The sequence below is a fragment of the Colletotrichum acutatum genome (assembly GCF_030867785.1).
Source record: "Colletotrichum acutatum strain CBS 112980 chromosome Unknown BDZ83scaffold_74, whole genome shotgun sequence".
In the NCBI taxonomy this organism is placed as follows: domain Eukaryota; kingdom Fungi; phylum Ascomycota; class Sordariomycetes; order Glomerellales; family Glomerellaceae; genus Colletotrichum; species Colletotrichum acutatum.
This window is the reverse complement of record NW_026849068.1, coordinates 73692-89283: the sequence shown is the minus strand read 5'-3', so window position 1 is coordinate 89283 and position 15592 is coordinate 73692. Positions and strand designations below refer to the sequence as shown.

Below are 15592 nucleotides of genomic sequence, written 5' to 3'. Positions count from 1 at the left end.
GCTGGTAATGGGCGTTTACTGTGCCAGTTTCCTTTGTATGCGCGTGCAAACAATCTGACGAGGACTGTCCCGGGTGGATGCTCATGACTTTCTGAAGCTGGTCGATTCTTTAGGGGACGGCTTGACAGAAAGGGAAGAGCACTTGGGTGAGGATAGACGAGGGATTCTATCAAGATTCTCTGGTTACCCTGACTCAGAGAAGGTGGAATATATCCTCAATCTACCTGGGCGGCCACGAATGACGATGGCATATGACGATATGAGGGGAACCAAAAAAATACGGCGACGGAGGGACAAAAATTCAGGCCAGGATATGGCTGCCGGTTGTGGGGATGAAGGATACCCAGGATGAGTGAGATGAGAAAGACTACTCTAGTTTGCCGAGGAAGCAAAGGCAAGGACGCGGAGAGTAGCAGGGCATGAGACGTGTGTTTTCTTTTAGCAACGGAATGGCTTGCGAGGCCGTGAATGCGTGCATTGCGAAAATGGTACTCATTGAAGATTGACAGAGATGAAGTGTGACTTGAAGATGAGACACTCATACTTAATGAGACTCAGTGAGCCTCTCGGTGAATTGTAAGTGAGAAGTAAAGGAGACGGTGATGTCCACCTCACGTGCCTCGGCTAAGGTAAGGTACCTTTAGATGCCTAACTTACCTTGTGAGCTTGAGATGAAGTATGACAACAAACGCGACACAGAGAGGCGCTTAGTTGGCCAATGCAACGTCAACAACAGTAAGTATAAACATTACAAAGTCAACAAACCAAAAAATAAAAGAAAAGAAAATCAAGACGCGACTTGTACTGGATTAGGTACGGAGTAATACACAGTAAGTTTGTGAGTGTGGATGATGCATGAAGTAGTCATTAAACTTGGGTTGTCTGCAAGTGACGAGTGTGGGGGAGTCCCCTGCTGCGGGGGGGGGGGAGACGCCCAGGGAATTAGTTGCGTTACATGGGCCTATGGGAGGCACCGGTTTCCGTTTGTTTCTACCCCTACGGATACTGGACCCCGGAAAGGTAGGCACTTTGTCCTTACAAGTAAGTAAGTACTAGTGTAGGTAACTGGAGGGATGAGTGGGATGGATAATGAAGTGGTGGTCAATAATTCCAGGTTGGGCCTGAGAGCCGAGGCATGTGCTTTTGGAGCTTTCGGCCGCCCAAGGAAATGTTTCCCGTGACACTCTGACGGTCCCCCGGACGGAACCTTGGGTGTTTGGCTCGAGGGGTTCCAGGTTGCTCCGTTCAGTCCGTTCCATTCGGTACCCAAGGTAGGGAAGATACCTACCGTTCACATTCCTTCCTCCCACCATAACCACGCGCGGCAGCAATCATTTGGGATTTGCTTTTTTTTTTTTCCCCAATTGCTTTTTTTGCCTTTCTACGCTCTACACCATTTTAACTTGTTGTTGCTTCTTTCTCGCCTCACCTTCAACAGCTGCTGTTCTAACTTAATTGCGTCTCTCTCACGACTCGCGCGCGCATCCCTCCCCTTTACCTCTGGTATCTCGACCACAGTAAGTTCGTCATTGAAGCCATCACCGTGCACACGCACTTGGGCGATTGGCCGTCTACCCAAGGTTTCGGCTTTGGCACGTGCTAACCAAGAGCTTCTCCAGTTCGGACCAAGCACATTGCCAACCACCAACCACCGAGGGACACACCACACACCACGCACAAGCAAGCACACACTATTACCACGACGACGATACTACAACGCCTAGATCTCGTCAAGACCTCGATATCAGTAACCGACACAATCCTCTTCTGGCGCCCCTCATCTCCCCCATCAGGCGCCTCATCGCAATCAGTCACCACCGCCATCCCATCTCGTGATAATGGCCTCTGCCGCGACCTCTTCGTCGCGGCCAGGCCCGCCTGCAGCCTCCCGTCCCGCGCAAACATCGAGCCCTAGGCCCTCCGCAGGCGGCCCTTCGTCGCGACCGCCGCCATCGCGCAACAGCATCACCGATCCCATCCTCCGAAACACCCTGCGATACACAATCTCCGCCAAGGAGTATGCCACCCTACACAAGTACGTCTTGTCGCGCTCGCGGCTGCTTAAGAGGGCTGCGCCGAGCGTCACTGCCGTCGAGCGCATCGTCGATGGTGACAAGGCCGCTGCCACAAGACAAGGGAATGCTGCCGCCGCCGGTCCCGCTGGTGCTGGGGCTGGTGCCGGGAGAGCTGTCGACGATTACAATGCCCGCGCCGTCCGTCATTCGCTCCGCGTCTTCTTGGGAACAGCCATGGCCTTGAAAGGCTGGGCTCTCATCTCGACCAAACTCCTGGGCGGAAAGCCAGAGTAAGTTGCTGCTCCGATCAATCAGACAGGCGGGAAAGACAGCATGCTGACGATGTACCTTGCACACTTCCAGTCCCAATGCCAAAAAGCAACCCCTCCACAAGTCACCCACCCTCCGACTTTCCCTCTCCCTTTCGGCCATCCTCCTTCTCTACCGCATCCTCTTCCGATTCCTCAACCGCCTACGAGCGCACCTACTCGACCCATCAGCGGCGCCCTTCCGCCAGCGCAACCCGCGCACAACTACGACTTTGACGTCCCCTTTTGCTCCGGCCATTGGCGCCTCTCTCGCTGGTGCGTTCCTCGGCGTGTACCCCGCCCAGCAGCTGCGCGTCACCATTGCCATTTACACCTTGTTCAGAGCCCTCGAATTCGGCTGGAACCTGTGTGAAGAGGAGGGCATGATTTGGGGCTTCAAGAACGGTGGAAAGGTCAAGAGGGAGAGGCCTTGGTGGTGGGGCAGCTGGCTCATCCAGCCTTTTGCCTTTGGACAGCTGCTTCATGCTGTTGTCTTTGACCGGGATTGCTTCCCCGAGGTGAGTAATGCTGTCGAGCTTTGTACTCGGAAAATGCTGACCCCCTAACCAGTCGTATGGAAACTTCATCTTCAAAAACTCAACAGCATACATCCACCCCAGGCCAAACGACTACCCCTCTCATCTCAAGTGGCCCAAGGCCATGGAGATTGTCGACAACCTTGCCCAGATGGCAAAGCTGAACTGGCCGTGAGTCTCCCTGAATCATTTCATAAAGTCGCCTTTTCTAACAATAGCAGACCCTTCGTGTCACCAACCCTCTTCCCGAACAAGGAAACACTGCCACCAACGCTCAGCGCTGTTGCACCTCTTACTTCGTCAGCACATCCCATAATTACTTCGCTTTCATGCGCTACTCTTCATCCATCCGACCCATCTTGTCTACGGACTTACCTCAACTTCTGGCTCGGTTCTTTCCCCGGCCTCACCAAATTCTTCCTGGTCATTTACTCCGTCATGACGTTTGTTCCGCGGTTCCGCTCGCTGTACAACGCTCCCGTCACAACACTGCAGCGTGTCATCGCCAAGTCGTTGCGCATGAGCACCTTCTTGACCGGTGCCATCTCCACTGCCTGGGCCAGCATCTGCTTCTTCCAACAGTGGTTCCCTCGCACATTCCTGCCGACTCAGAGGTTCTTCTTTGGAGGCTTCCTTGCCGGTCTGTGGGCTTGGGTTGAGCGCAAGAGCGGACGAGGTGTCTTCTTGTACTCGGCCCGCGTGAGCGTCGACTCTCTATGGAAGGTCGGCGTCAAGAGAAGGTGGTGGAAGGCCATGAAGGGCGGAGACGTATGGGTCTTTGTCATGGCATTGATGTTGACCGGCGTTGTCTACGAGAGAGACGCGAGGGCTGTCAAGGAGGGCAGCTGGAGAAAGGGTATCAGCTGGGTCCGGGGCGAGGGGTTCAAGGACTGGAGCATTGAAGAGGAGTCTGAGGACGAGACACTGTTGGAGAAGACCGACTAGAATGCGGTGAGCGGTACTGCCCTGCCAGCGACGCTGCCTACGCCTTCTGGCTCGTCAGAGCATCGGGCCGCGAAGCATCGGAAACTCCTCCAGATATGGGGTGAGGGGGCGATGCCTGATTTCGAGTCGGACATCAAGCCTCTGATCTATTCGTCGCCTTCGACGCTCTCAAGGAGCGAACTAAGCACGATCGAGGAGGAAATCGACGATGAAGACTTGCCCTCCAGCTGGGGCGCGCCCTTATCATCGTCACAATCCATGGGAGTGAGTATGAATGAGAGCACAGTGCTTTTTTAAATGAACCCCGTACGCTTCGGTGTGGCTTTAGTCATGACTTCATGGCGAGCTCGTTATTCTTGACATTCATATTGTATCAATGGCGACGAGTCCATGCTTTGATGGCTACTTTAAAATACCTCCCTAGTAATGCAAACTTTGTAATCGCTTGTTTAGATATGCCTGTGCTCGTATGAGTACGATGTTTTGCTCTCGCTTCAGTGTACGTGAAGTAGATGTGCCTTTGATCAAATATTTAGTGAAACGTCCTGTCTAATGAGATTAATCTCAAAGGCTTATTACAATAGCGAATGTTCTGACTAAATGTAGCTGTGGTCTATACCCATTTACGAGCCCGTTCTATTGCATTACCCCTTGCCATGCAGGAACGACTGACGAAACCATAACATCTGTCATTCTTGACAGCTCTCGAAACCGCTTTACACCGCAGTCGAGGATACACGCTCGTGGACCGAAAACGAGCCATATTTGCCACCTTTCCCTCTCGAGCTGTCCGACCCGGTGATGACAGTTCCCAAGGCACTCTGCTCCGACATGGGAACATAATCGCCAAACAGCTCATCCATTTGCTCGAGCGTCCGGCCCGACGTCTCGGGATAGAAAAAGTAATAACACAACGCCGCAACGACGTTGAATACGAAAAAGACGTAAAAGAACTTGAACCCGACGGCCGTGAGGGCCTGCGGCGAAAAGGAGACGAGGACGAGGTTGATGGTCCAGTTGGTAAACGTCGTGAGCGCGTTGCCGAGGGCGCGGATCTCGAGGGGGAAGATCTCGGCTGGGTAGACCCAGCTTATGATCCCCAAGGGCGTGAAGAAGAAGCCAAAGACAAAGTTCATGGCGACCATGCTGCGTAGTTGGTCTGCGTTGGAGCGGTCTAGGTACTGGAATTGCACGGCGTTGACGAGGAGGGCGGCGGCTAGGCCTACGGCTGAGGCGATGAGGGGTCTTACGCGGCCGATGCGATCGAGCATCCAGAGGCCGACGGTGTTGTATATGATGCCCAGCGCGCCGTTGATCCCGATGATCATGAGCGAGGTCTGGGTTCCGATGCCTAGGAGCTCGTAGATGCGGGGGCCGAAGTAGTTGATTACATTAATACCCGAGAGCGGGGAGAAGGCTTGGACGCCGCAGCCCAGCAACAAGCGTTTCCGCCAGGAGGGCTTTGTGATGATTGCCTTCCAGAGGTTGCCGTTCTCGCGGAGAGCGGACTGGGTGCGGACGGCGTGGCGGATCTCGTTGTACTCCACGTCGACGGCCTTTTCGTCGACGCCGACGCGGAGCTTGTCGAGGCTGCGGCGGGCTTCGGCGTAGCGGCCCTTTTCGACGAGCCAGCGGGGGGATTCTTCGAGGAAGTAGATTCCTGTTGCGATAATGATGCCGGGGATGCATTGGAAGGCCAGTGGGAAGCGCCCTGATGTACTAAGTCAGCTCCATATTCCATGGCAGTTCACCAAATAGTTTCAACCCCAGATATGAAGCCTTCACGGGGAAGGGAGCTCGGAATGGTGTAGAGGGGAAATATCAGAGGGGCCTCACATGAAAAGTCGTTCGTCACAAACGAACACCCATACCCCAACCATTGCGCGACCAGGAACCCCCAACTAAGCATCCACTGCAACAGACCCGACAGTTTTCCACGATGTCTCGCCTGCGCGAGTTCCGAGGCGTACATGGGAATCGTAGACGTCAGTACACCAACAGCCGTCCCGCCGACGAACCGCCCAACAATGAGAGCGACGAGATTCTCCGACCCGGCCTGGAGCGCGGAGCCCATGATGGAGATGAGAGAGCCGAGGAACACGGTGTTGCGGCGGCCGAGCCAGTCGGAGCAAATCATGTTGATGATTGTGCCGAGGATGGCGCCGCCCTGGAAGGAGGAAACGATGCCGGCCGCGACGGCGTCGGAAGGGTTGAAGTAGGACTTGAAGGTCTGGAGGGCGATTGTGGAAGTGATGATGCCCGAGTCGAAGCCGAAGAGGAAGCCGCCCGTGGCCAGGAACGCGGCTGACCAGATGGTTACATGGCGGCCCATAGTAGCTTGGGACTGTGGGTTGTAGTAGTAGTCGTGAATGTGACCACACTGTTTGGTTCTTCTAGAGAGAAGAAAGTTGGTGTGTGTTGTCAGTTGTCTCTGATGTAACCGATTCCCTGACTTGGCTAGCTTGTATGGACCGAACGGCGTGTAAGTGAGTTTGTATCACGCGAAAACGGCTCCAGTTGTCAACGTCGTACCTTGGCAACGGCTTGTCTGTCTATTCTTCCCCACGAACGGAGAAAACAGAAGAGGTGAAAGCAGAGAGAGGAAGAAAGGAAGACAAAGGAGATCTAGAACAAGACGTATGGGAATTCGGATGCATTTCTAGAAAGGCCTGTGCGAGAGCTGGGCATGTTCGGAACGCAAACTCCCAGCTATAAGGTAGGTGAATGACGGCGGGAAGTGGCGGGCGGGAGCTTATTGCGTAAGTCGTCCAGTCTTTTCCCCCCTTGAGAACCTTGAGAAAAGAGACGATGGAGGTAAGGTAAGGAAGCGAGAATGAAGCGAGAATGAAGCGAGAGAGAGAGAGAGAGGTGTGAGGTGTGAAACTTTTCGCGATAGGATTTCCCAACATAGTCAACGTTGAACCGACGGCCGTTGAGCTGCGAGATCTCTTCCCTTCTGTGTGTCCTGCTTCAGTCTCTTGCTTCCTTCTACGCACTCTGTAGCAGGACAAGGTTAGAGTTCCCGGTGCCTTTTCTCTCCCTCTAAAAGCACCAGCGGCCGGTATTCCTGCAACCGCACAAACGAAAGACGCGCAACGCAAGTCCGTTTCCTGTACTTCCCGCCCCGGCTCCCCGCCGCTTGAAACCGTCACCAAAACGTAAATCTTGCGATGATTATCATATGCTTTTCTGGCTGCCGCTCTCCGGTCACCGTTCCCGTCAAACCTGTCCATCCCTATTGTGTTCCGATTTCCTGATAACCTTTATAAACTCACATGTCCTCCCGACTTTCAACCAAGGTTCTGTTAGCCAAGGTATGGACTACTTTCCGGCTCAAGGTGTTTGGGGCTGAGCCAACCCCAACCGCTTTCCCGTCCGGCCGCCGCTCCAGGGATGGATGGATTGTCAAATACTTTTTTGGCCGTAGCTGGCATGCCACACCCAGTCTTGGTACCCCGGCTTGCCCAGTACTCTATCCGTGTACCCATGTGGTCTTTTTCACACTAAAACATTGTACTAAAACATTGATGTTTCCTTGTCAAAGAGATTGCTCTTCAGACGCATGGACTCGGGCGAAAGAACGGACGATGACGCACTGGGTTCCGGGCTTTTCCTCAACGATGGGGATGGAGGGGGAGGGGGAGCTTCTGCTTCGCTGCGTCAACACAGACCATCATGTCCCGAAATAGGTGAGGAATGCAATTCTCGCCGCATTGGTAATCACAGAGCTGGAGCATGACTCTTGTCATAGCTTCAAGTTCGGGCAGCTCCATGTTCTACTCGTCAAATCGTTGATTCATGTACTACCTCAAGGTAGGCGGGTTATATATACAGCCGAACCGGAAAATCCGCCCAATCCTTCTTACAGCTACATCCTAGCTTGCGTTTCTCCCCCCTCCCCTCCCCCTCGAGCTCGCAACGTTTCTACGCGCTAGGCTCGGCCCACTCGTAAGTGGAAGCTTGCGGGACGCCAAAGTTGGGCGTGCCGTCCGCGTTGGCCGTGATGGGCTGGACCATGACATAGCGGTTGTCGTCGCACGCGCCGTTGGCGTTCGCCGTGGCGTGGAAGGTGATGTACGTTTCCGTCTCGTCGGGGCTGCGGAAGAAGCTGTTGTGGCCCGTACCAAAATTGCCGTTGGCCGCCGTCAGCTGGCACCCGTTGCTCTTTGTCCAGGCCGAAGGGGAGGACGGGTCGGTGACGCCGTCCCACTCGAGCAGGGCGACGCAGTAGTCGGGCGTCCAGCAGTAGTTGGCCGAGTAGGCGATGTACGTCTTGCCGCCAAAGTAGAGACCGTAGAAGCCCTCCTGAACGGGGACCTCGCTCTGCTCCCAGGGCTGGTCAGGCTGGGAGATGATGGTGATGTTGGGCGAGGCGGAGATGTAGTCGTCGTTGAGCTTGCGGACGCAGGCGGACTGGTGCGAGACGCCAGTCATGCAGGAGTAGACAAAGTAGTTGCCCCAGTCGTTGAAGCGGACGACGGTGCCATCGAGGGACCAGTCGTCAGTGACACGGCCTGCATAAGACCAGTCATCCCAGGGAGAGGCGCCGCCTGGATTCGAGTGTAAGCATACGTCCCTTCTGTCGACTTCTCGGCATCATTACTTACCCTGCAAAGCATGCATCCTCTGGCCATCCAAGTTACCGTCGTTGCCGGCGGTGTAGTAGAGGTACCATCTACCGTCAAAGTAGTGGATCTCGGGAGCCCAGACGCTGCAGCATCGCGTCGGGTTCGAGTCGGAGTAGATGACCTTGGGCGTGGCCGTCTTCAAGCCTTCAATGGTGGTGGCACGCGCGAGCTGGAGGTTGGTCCACTCGGTCGAGATGAAGTAGTAGTACCCATCGAACCACGAGATCTGAGGATCACCACCGCCGGGGTTGCGGATGGGGTTGGTGTAGGCGGCGGCCGAGCCGAAGAGGCTGAAGAGCCCCAGTGAGGCGGAGACGATCTTGGAGAAGAACATGGTGTGTTCCGAGGCTGCGGGCTTGACTGGAAGATGGTGCCTTGCTTCAGGATGCTACATGATGCCTTCCGAGGGGAGAGCTTCTCGCGTCTTTATAGGTCCTGAAGCCGTGACATCGGTTGACATGAGGTCGCAACGAGACTGCCGACATCATCAGTTTCCCGAGCGTTCCTGGGGTAGATCCACGCGGGAAGGCATTTTGGTGGCACGGTTGCGGTCCCTGGTGGGTTCTGTCAAGACAACATGCTCGATTGTAACTGGAGCGCTTTCTGCCACACGTCGAAAGATGCTCGAGTCAAGACGAACGAACAGCCAGGGACGATCCGGCAGCAAACGCAAAGCAAACCCCATCAATCATTCCATCTCGGTGCTCGGTTCGGGCAAGACAATACTCAAGATGCGGAGAGGCCAAGACCAGCTAACGGGCGAGGGCACCCGATGTCGACGTCGACTACCGGTACCTTGCTTGAGAGAGGTTACACCGGATTGGCGCGCGAGAAAATGAGAGCAGCGGGCGGCGGAGATGGCGGGGTAATAAACGAGAGAAAGCTCGCACTAACTCTTAACGGGTTGAGCCAAGACTCTTCTCCCTCTCTCTCCAGACTCTCTCCAGTTTCTCTCACTTGGTCCATGTTGTCCGGGGTTTGGAGCCACCGTTGTCACCTTAATCTGTGGGGTTCGTCCGGTCGTTGTCACCGAGGAGGCCTGCGAGAAGCCCCGGCATCTCCCACATTGTCGTTGTTTACCCCGTATTCGCCCAATCTGTCTCCCATGTCAATGAAGCTCGAGGCTCGCGCCGAATCCACTTCCAAGTTTCTCCTTGGGCGCGTGATGGTCCTGCCCCGCGTCTTATTGCGTCTCGTTGGTGACACCCAGCCTCTCGAGGCGGTACACATGCACTGTGGTTCCATCGCGAATTCTTTTCCCAAACATGCTTCTAATAAGCGCTCATTGACGTCACGACCCAGCTCAAAGTCTTTGCCATGGCCCTAGCCGCGCCCATTTGCCTCCTGCTGTGGTGCGCTTATAGATTCATAACTCAATCTAATTCAATTGAAAGGAACATGTGCTTTTTACGAAGGCCATTACAAGGATAAACGGAACTAATTGCAGTCTACTATGCTTGGCAACGTGACGATCCTCAGCTTTGCGACAACACTCTCGTAACCTCTGGGCTGCCGCGAGGCAAATATGCAGTACATAGTGAAGTTTTTGACCGTCCAATTGAATCACTAGATGGGTTGATCGCCATGAGGGACGAGCAGAAGCACTCTACTATTACCAAACTCTTCTGACATTGAATGATCGATCCTTGATGTGATGATTCAGTTGTGTGAGGTTTTGCTATGACGATGACGACAAAAGCAATTGATCGCAGCGACAGCATGTGTAATCGACTGCAATGTTCAAGTTGAGCCCGGATGGCCATTGGAATGGGGCGAGTAGTTGATCTCTTCAGCCGTCGACGCTGAGTACTCTCTCTTCCTCAGCATTAGATGCAACCAGGCAGTAAAAGTGGCCCTCGATAATTAATCGGCTTGTTTACCCATGCTCTCCCTGGTATCCAATGTTTTTTTTTTCTTGTTCCAAGTGCACTAAAGGGAAGCTATTCTGGTTCGGCGATTCACAACTGTGGCAAGGCACAACGTCTGGAAACTGGTGAGCTACCCAGCCTCCAAGATGGCCCAAATCATAGAGTTTGCCCTTGTCCTCTATGAGCCCCGTCACAAAGACAGAATTCAATAGACACTTCTGAGAGAATGTACTATTTGGCAGCATTTGGAATCTAATGTTTGCTGAGAAAGCCATATGATTGATATGACAATGCCGCTGTTGACGATGGTCTCACTTACTTACAAAGCAAGGTCTCGTCGCAATTGGTCGACTTGGGGCGACTCCTAGTAGGGAGTGTCTCATCCGAAGAGCTATGTGACCACGAGCTGTTTACACCAGTCATATGTATGATTTTGATATAGAGCACACCCTCGGCCTGGGGTAATGTAGGTAGCAGAAAGTAGGTAGTGGAATACGAGGTCGAGAGAAGGGAACGCCTGACCCGACGACGAATGGCAACGGTACGAATCCAGAGAACCAGGTATCGAACTTTCTCATAAATATCATGGTTGAAAAGTCACTAAGGCGCGTTGGTTACGAGCCGGAAATTTGAGCAACAGCCAAGCCTCATGGTGAAGCAGTGTCATTTGACTGAGACATAGCCTCACAAGGATCCACAGAATTGACGGCAAAACCATATTGCACACAAGCTTTGAAAGGAACGCACTCGCCCAAGTAAGTTGACAGGCGACGACAGTTTTATCTCTATGACTTTTCCGTCCTGCCTTACCTGTGACTCTAGCGCATTGGCTGGGCTAATCACATAGGACATCACATCTCAAGCATTGGATACCTCACACATTTGACTGCTTGAACTTCAGACTGGCACGAGGACACGGTTTCTGTTATGGCACCGATATCACTACGCTCAGGTTGTTGATGCTACTTTGTGTTTGACATGGGCAGCTTTCGATTCTTCAGTGTCGGTCTTAGCCCTGGAATCGGATCTTGCAATTGGATAGTGCCGGAATGTCGTGGTGACTGCATGGAACTGGTGAGCTCGCACGCTAAGCCACATGGGAAGAGATTAGATCTGAGACATCGATCAGCCAGATTCTCTCAAGGCGAGATGATTGCCCTAGCTTTGATCATGATAGGTGACACACAGCAAGCCAGCTTCCGCTCCCGTCTGTTATGACACGATGTAAGAACCTTGCAACATGTGAGTGTTTCTTACACCTCTGATTTGGGTGCGTCTCTTGAAAATCCGATGGGTTTCGGAATAGTAGTACTGGTGGTGTCGTCACTTCAAGATTTCATTGGTCTCTTGGCATTGGAGGATCTTCGAGTCTACAACATATATGGAAGCGGCCCTTTGTTGTCTGCGGTAGATCAACGATCAACGCATTTGTCAATATCTGCGGGAGCAACTTTGAGAAGAGAATTATGTCATCCTATCTTCTCAACTCCATCCAAGAACTTAATAATTGGCATTCCTCGCAGTCGTGGTTCATGAGCGAAGCTCAACTATTTCAACTCAACACTCAACTCAGTACCAGCTATTATATCACCATGACATCTCCGCACACCAATCAAGAAGCTCTCAAGATCATTCTTACAAAGCTCAATCGTCTCGAACTTCGCTTCAATGAAATAGATGGCAGGCTAGGTGCCATTGAATGCTCTGTGGTCTCTGACACCAGCACAAACCTTCCAAGCAGCCCAACGACTCGACAGTCCGTGTCAAGCTGTACATGCACCCTCAGCGATATTCCTCAACCGCTATTCCAAGAGAATTGCAAACTCCGGCAATGTTCTGCTTCGACATACAGAGCCTCGGTTGATAGACTACGCCGTCGCTTCGAATTCGATGCTTGCTCTGAAGTCGCCCCAAGAATCTCTGAGGAAGAAGTCGTCTCTCCAGAATTCGATTTAGAGGAGATAATCGACGGCTACTCCGATGCTCAATCCGTATCTTTCTACCCCTCACGCTCGATATCACGATTTTCGTTTGCTCCTCGCGAATCGAGGCCGAGTCGCGATATTCCCGAAATTCCCTCTCTACGATATGAAGACTTGATGATTCATGCTGAGCAGACCTCGTACACGGAATCAAGTAGACGAAGCAGAAGGAGCTCAGCGACTGAAACCTTCTCAGAAGCAAACGACTCGCCTAGCACGGCTGCGACTTCATTTATTCAGGGATCATGGGCTGGCAGCAGGCGAAGCTCGACTGCGGGCATTTGCAGCAAAAGAAGGGGATCGATTCGACGCGCAGGTACCTTGAAACTCAATGAAGACCCAAAGGCAGAAAACAGAAACATAGACGCTCATACGGGGATGGAACAGGATCCGCCCGTTGCTATAAAGACAAATTTCATGAGCGCTGGGGAACGAGAAGACGTCTTGCGTGTCTACCAGAAGGCCCAAAAAAGGGCTAAGGCGTGCGTCGCTTTTGGCCAAAGGTTCATGTACAGAATAGGGAAACGCATGGTAAATATATCAGCAATTGAAAAAGCTTGATACTCGAATACAAAGATTCAAAACATTATCCTCAATCATCAGTGATCACTTTGAGGACAAGGCTCTGGGCAACATTAATTCGGACCGCAGCCCCCGGGCTTGCCAACTTCGATACTGTCGGTGATATTGTCGAAAAACTCGTGTCATCACAGAGACAGGAAGCTATTCTGCTTTACTTATGGGTGGTAAGAAATGTAACTGCAACACGTAGACTCAGCCCTTCAGCATGTTCCACCCTCAAAAGACTCGCTTGCTCTTGCATGTACCTGCCTCCTGAACTGACCAGTCAGAGCAAGGCATGAAAAGTGAGGAAATGGAAAATGGATTCCGTTTTCATTATGATGTTCCATGGCTTGTCTCGACAAAAACTCTAAATCGCGCTTCAAGGCCTTCCCTTCGGATCCCGCGGCAATCAACCAAGCAAAACCCAGCCCGCTCGTCGTCCGTTTCAAGCGCGATGAAATGTTCCCCCAAGCAGACCGTCTGAGCGCAGCATGGAGGTGGCATTTGCATGGTTGACAAGAGGCCAATTGGGCAGCAAAAGTGTAATCAGTCCAATGGGCCATACCGAAGTGGTGGAGTGAAGTCTGAATGTACTCTGTCTTTCATTTCTGCGGGGATTTTGGCCATGGATTCAACCCCCTCAAGGAGCACGACCTGTTGCCCAGCCTAAAATAAGGTTAGTTACATCGATGGTTCGCAATCTGCAAGAGGGCTTGATTGAACGTCGTTGACTTACTGCAAAATGATGAATCATATGGCAATGAAGCATGCTAGCGGCAGGGAAAGCTATCTCATATCGAATGACTGTCCAGTCTCCAGTGCTATTTCCGAGTCTGCAGCCGTCTCGATTGGGTGGGTTCATGAGATTGAAGTGCTTCGCCATGCCGCCCTCGCGAATTGCATCCTCGACTGTTGGCCACGGGAAGCCACCAGTCCCTGTGCCGATGACGAAAGCCTTGTTGTTGTGCTTGTGGAAGGGATGTTGAGATGTGACATTGGCACCGTTCTCGAAGATGATGTCCACAACGGTGCCATTCTGAAGCGCACCACCTTGTGTGTTGTCTCCGTAGGTAGTCTCGCCACGTGATTCCTCATCCCACAGTAAGGGTGGAAGCTGTTGACGGAACGCCTGATGAGGACCGATGTTCAATGCCCAACTGCTGGGGCCCGTCATGTTGACGAAGAATTTGACGGTGTTGTCTGCCTTGGGTGGTGGAGCCCGCACTGGGTAGGGTGCAAGCTTAGTCTCGTCCATGGCTACAGATGATGACGAGATCAGGGTTCCGTTGAGATAAACCCAAGGCTTTGTGTTAGGGATCTCTTGCTTCAATTCGTTGCCTTGGTCAGGATATCGGAGGATTCCGAAGCCCTGAATGACCTGCTCTGGACGAAGCGATGTCAATCTAATGGTATAGTCCCCAGGCTTCTGATCGAGTCGTACGAGAATACTATGTATATCTTGTCAGCGGTCCATCGTAAGACAAGGCTATTGTCACTTAGATGTTTCCTCACCTAATGCGCTCTCCAAGATTGCAATTGGCAGCATGGACCTTCTGGGGATGCACAAATTCTCCATCAGCGGCGACCACGTAGAACTCATGCTCATCCACGCTAATTTGTAGCTCGTGGTGCGCACCAGAATGAATGAAGTTAATCCAGATCCATTCTTCGCCGCTGTCAGCTTCAAAGATCTCCAGATCAGCAAAGGTCGGCTGGCAATTCTGCTCATTTGCGAATTCTTTCTGGCCATTTTGAGGTAAACAGCCAAGTGAGTTTCTTCCTGGGCCTCCCACAGAATCGATCAGTTCCCTTGGATGGCACACCGTCCTTCCCTTGCCATTGAGAACGATCGAGTTGCTGCACCATGGAACAATACCAGTATCCCGGTACATAATCAGTAAGATATCCATCGGTTCGGCGTTCCAGTCACTGATGACGACATGCTTGGGATGCTTCTCAGCTCGTTTCATGCCCTCAATGTCCCTCGGTGAGGATGATATCAACTCGTAAGGTCTTGGCCTCCATGCTGCAGGTGCAATCCATATCGGTCCTCGCATGCCGTCGGCAAACGCAGGCCCGAAGTGGCCATGATAGAAATAGCTTCCATACTGTTGTTGAACTGTGAAGCGGTATGTGTAGGTATCTCGAGGTTGAATGGAGTATTGTGTCACGCCAGGGACTCCATCATTCCAGGGCCGGTCGATTTGGTAGATGCCATGCCTGTTTGTGTGTAAGTCTGGGTAGGATGAGAGGCCATAATTGTGGATTGGCTGGGGAATACATACCAATGCATGGTCGTTTCAAAGGCGAGCTGGTTGTCCAAGAACACTTCAACTTCGTCGCCTTCTTCCGCTTCGATGAGGGGCCCCGGTGTCTCGTTGTTGATAGCAAAGACGGGTCGCCCATGTCCATCTCCCGCATCCCATTTGTTTGTGATGGTAAAATTATACCGCCTCGTCTGAGCTGCCAGGCTCACGCCGGCGAGCAAAGACAAGATTGCACACTTCGTAAGAGCTGCCATGACTGTCTTCCTGGCCCAGAGAGAAGTAGAGGAAATCGCTCGAAAGACTACCCAACACTGCTCTTTACGGTGCCCAACTTGTCCTCTTTTACGGCGTTCTTCCCGGGTCGGACTTCTGTCGTCCAGGTATCCCTACAACCATCCGATGCAACCGTTAGAGTTTACCGAGTCAGGGGTACCAACCCGCTTTCCCGCAACCTAACACAAAGGAAAACTTGTTCGACA

General features: G+C 52.6%; 5 protein-coding genes across 5 annotated transcripts; 2 read left to right on the top strand and 3 right to left on the bottom strand.

Annotated features, from left to right (window-relative positions):
* Positions 1–1838: 1838 nt before the first annotated feature.
* On the top strand, positions 1839–3804 carry BDZ83DRAFT_754062 (uncharacterized protein; the record flags this gene model as incomplete). Its single annotated transcript, XM_060514433.1, has 4 exons — positions 1839–2305; positions 2379–2841; positions 2894–3030; positions 3081–3804. 4 exons carry the CDS (start codon positions 1839–1841, stop codon positions 3802–3804), a joined length of 1791 nt encoding a protein of 596 aa, XP_060362842.1.
* A 617-nt stretch (positions 3805–4421) lies between these two features.
* On the bottom strand, positions 4422–6136 carry BDZ83DRAFT_675322 (general substrate transporter; the record flags this gene model as incomplete). Its single annotated transcript, XM_060511151.1, has 2 exons — positions 4422–5515; positions 5641–6136. 2 exons carry the CDS (start codon positions 6134–6136, stop codon positions 4521–4523), a joined length of 1491 nt encoding a protein of 496 aa, XP_060362841.1. The 3' UTR covers positions 4422–4520.
* A 1592-nt stretch (positions 6137–7728) lies between these two features.
* Positions 7729–8766, bottom strand: BDZ83DRAFT_582322 (glycosyl hydrolase; the record flags this gene model as incomplete). The annotated part of the gene is made up of 2 exons (XM_060505539.1): positions 7729–8354; positions 8412–8766. 2 exons carry the CDS (start codon positions 8764–8766, stop codon positions 7729–7731), a joined length of 981 nt encoding a protein of 326 aa, XP_060362840.1.
* A 3000-nt stretch (positions 8767–11766) lies between these two features.
* On the top strand, positions 11767–13178 carry BDZ83DRAFT_732358 (uncharacterized protein; the record flags this gene model as incomplete). The annotated part of the gene is made up of 3 exons (XM_060512895.1): positions 11767–12598; positions 12934–13028; positions 13055–13178. 3 exons carry the CDS (start codon positions 11767–11769, stop codon positions 13118–13120), a joined length of 993 nt encoding a protein of 330 aa, XP_060362839.1. The 3' UTR covers positions 13121–13178.
* Positions 13179–13188: 10 nt separating this feature from the next.
* BDZ83DRAFT_742451 (laccase TilA) lies at positions 13189–15367 on the bottom strand (the record flags this gene model as incomplete). The annotated part of the gene is made up of 4 exons (XM_060513114.1): positions 13189–13512; positions 13583–14294; positions 14359–15066; positions 15132–15367. 4 exons carry the CDS (start codon positions 15365–15367, stop codon positions 13393–13395), a joined length of 1776 nt encoding a protein of 591 aa, XP_060362838.1. The 3' UTR covers positions 13189–13392.
* Positions 15368–15592: the final 225 nt, after the last annotated feature.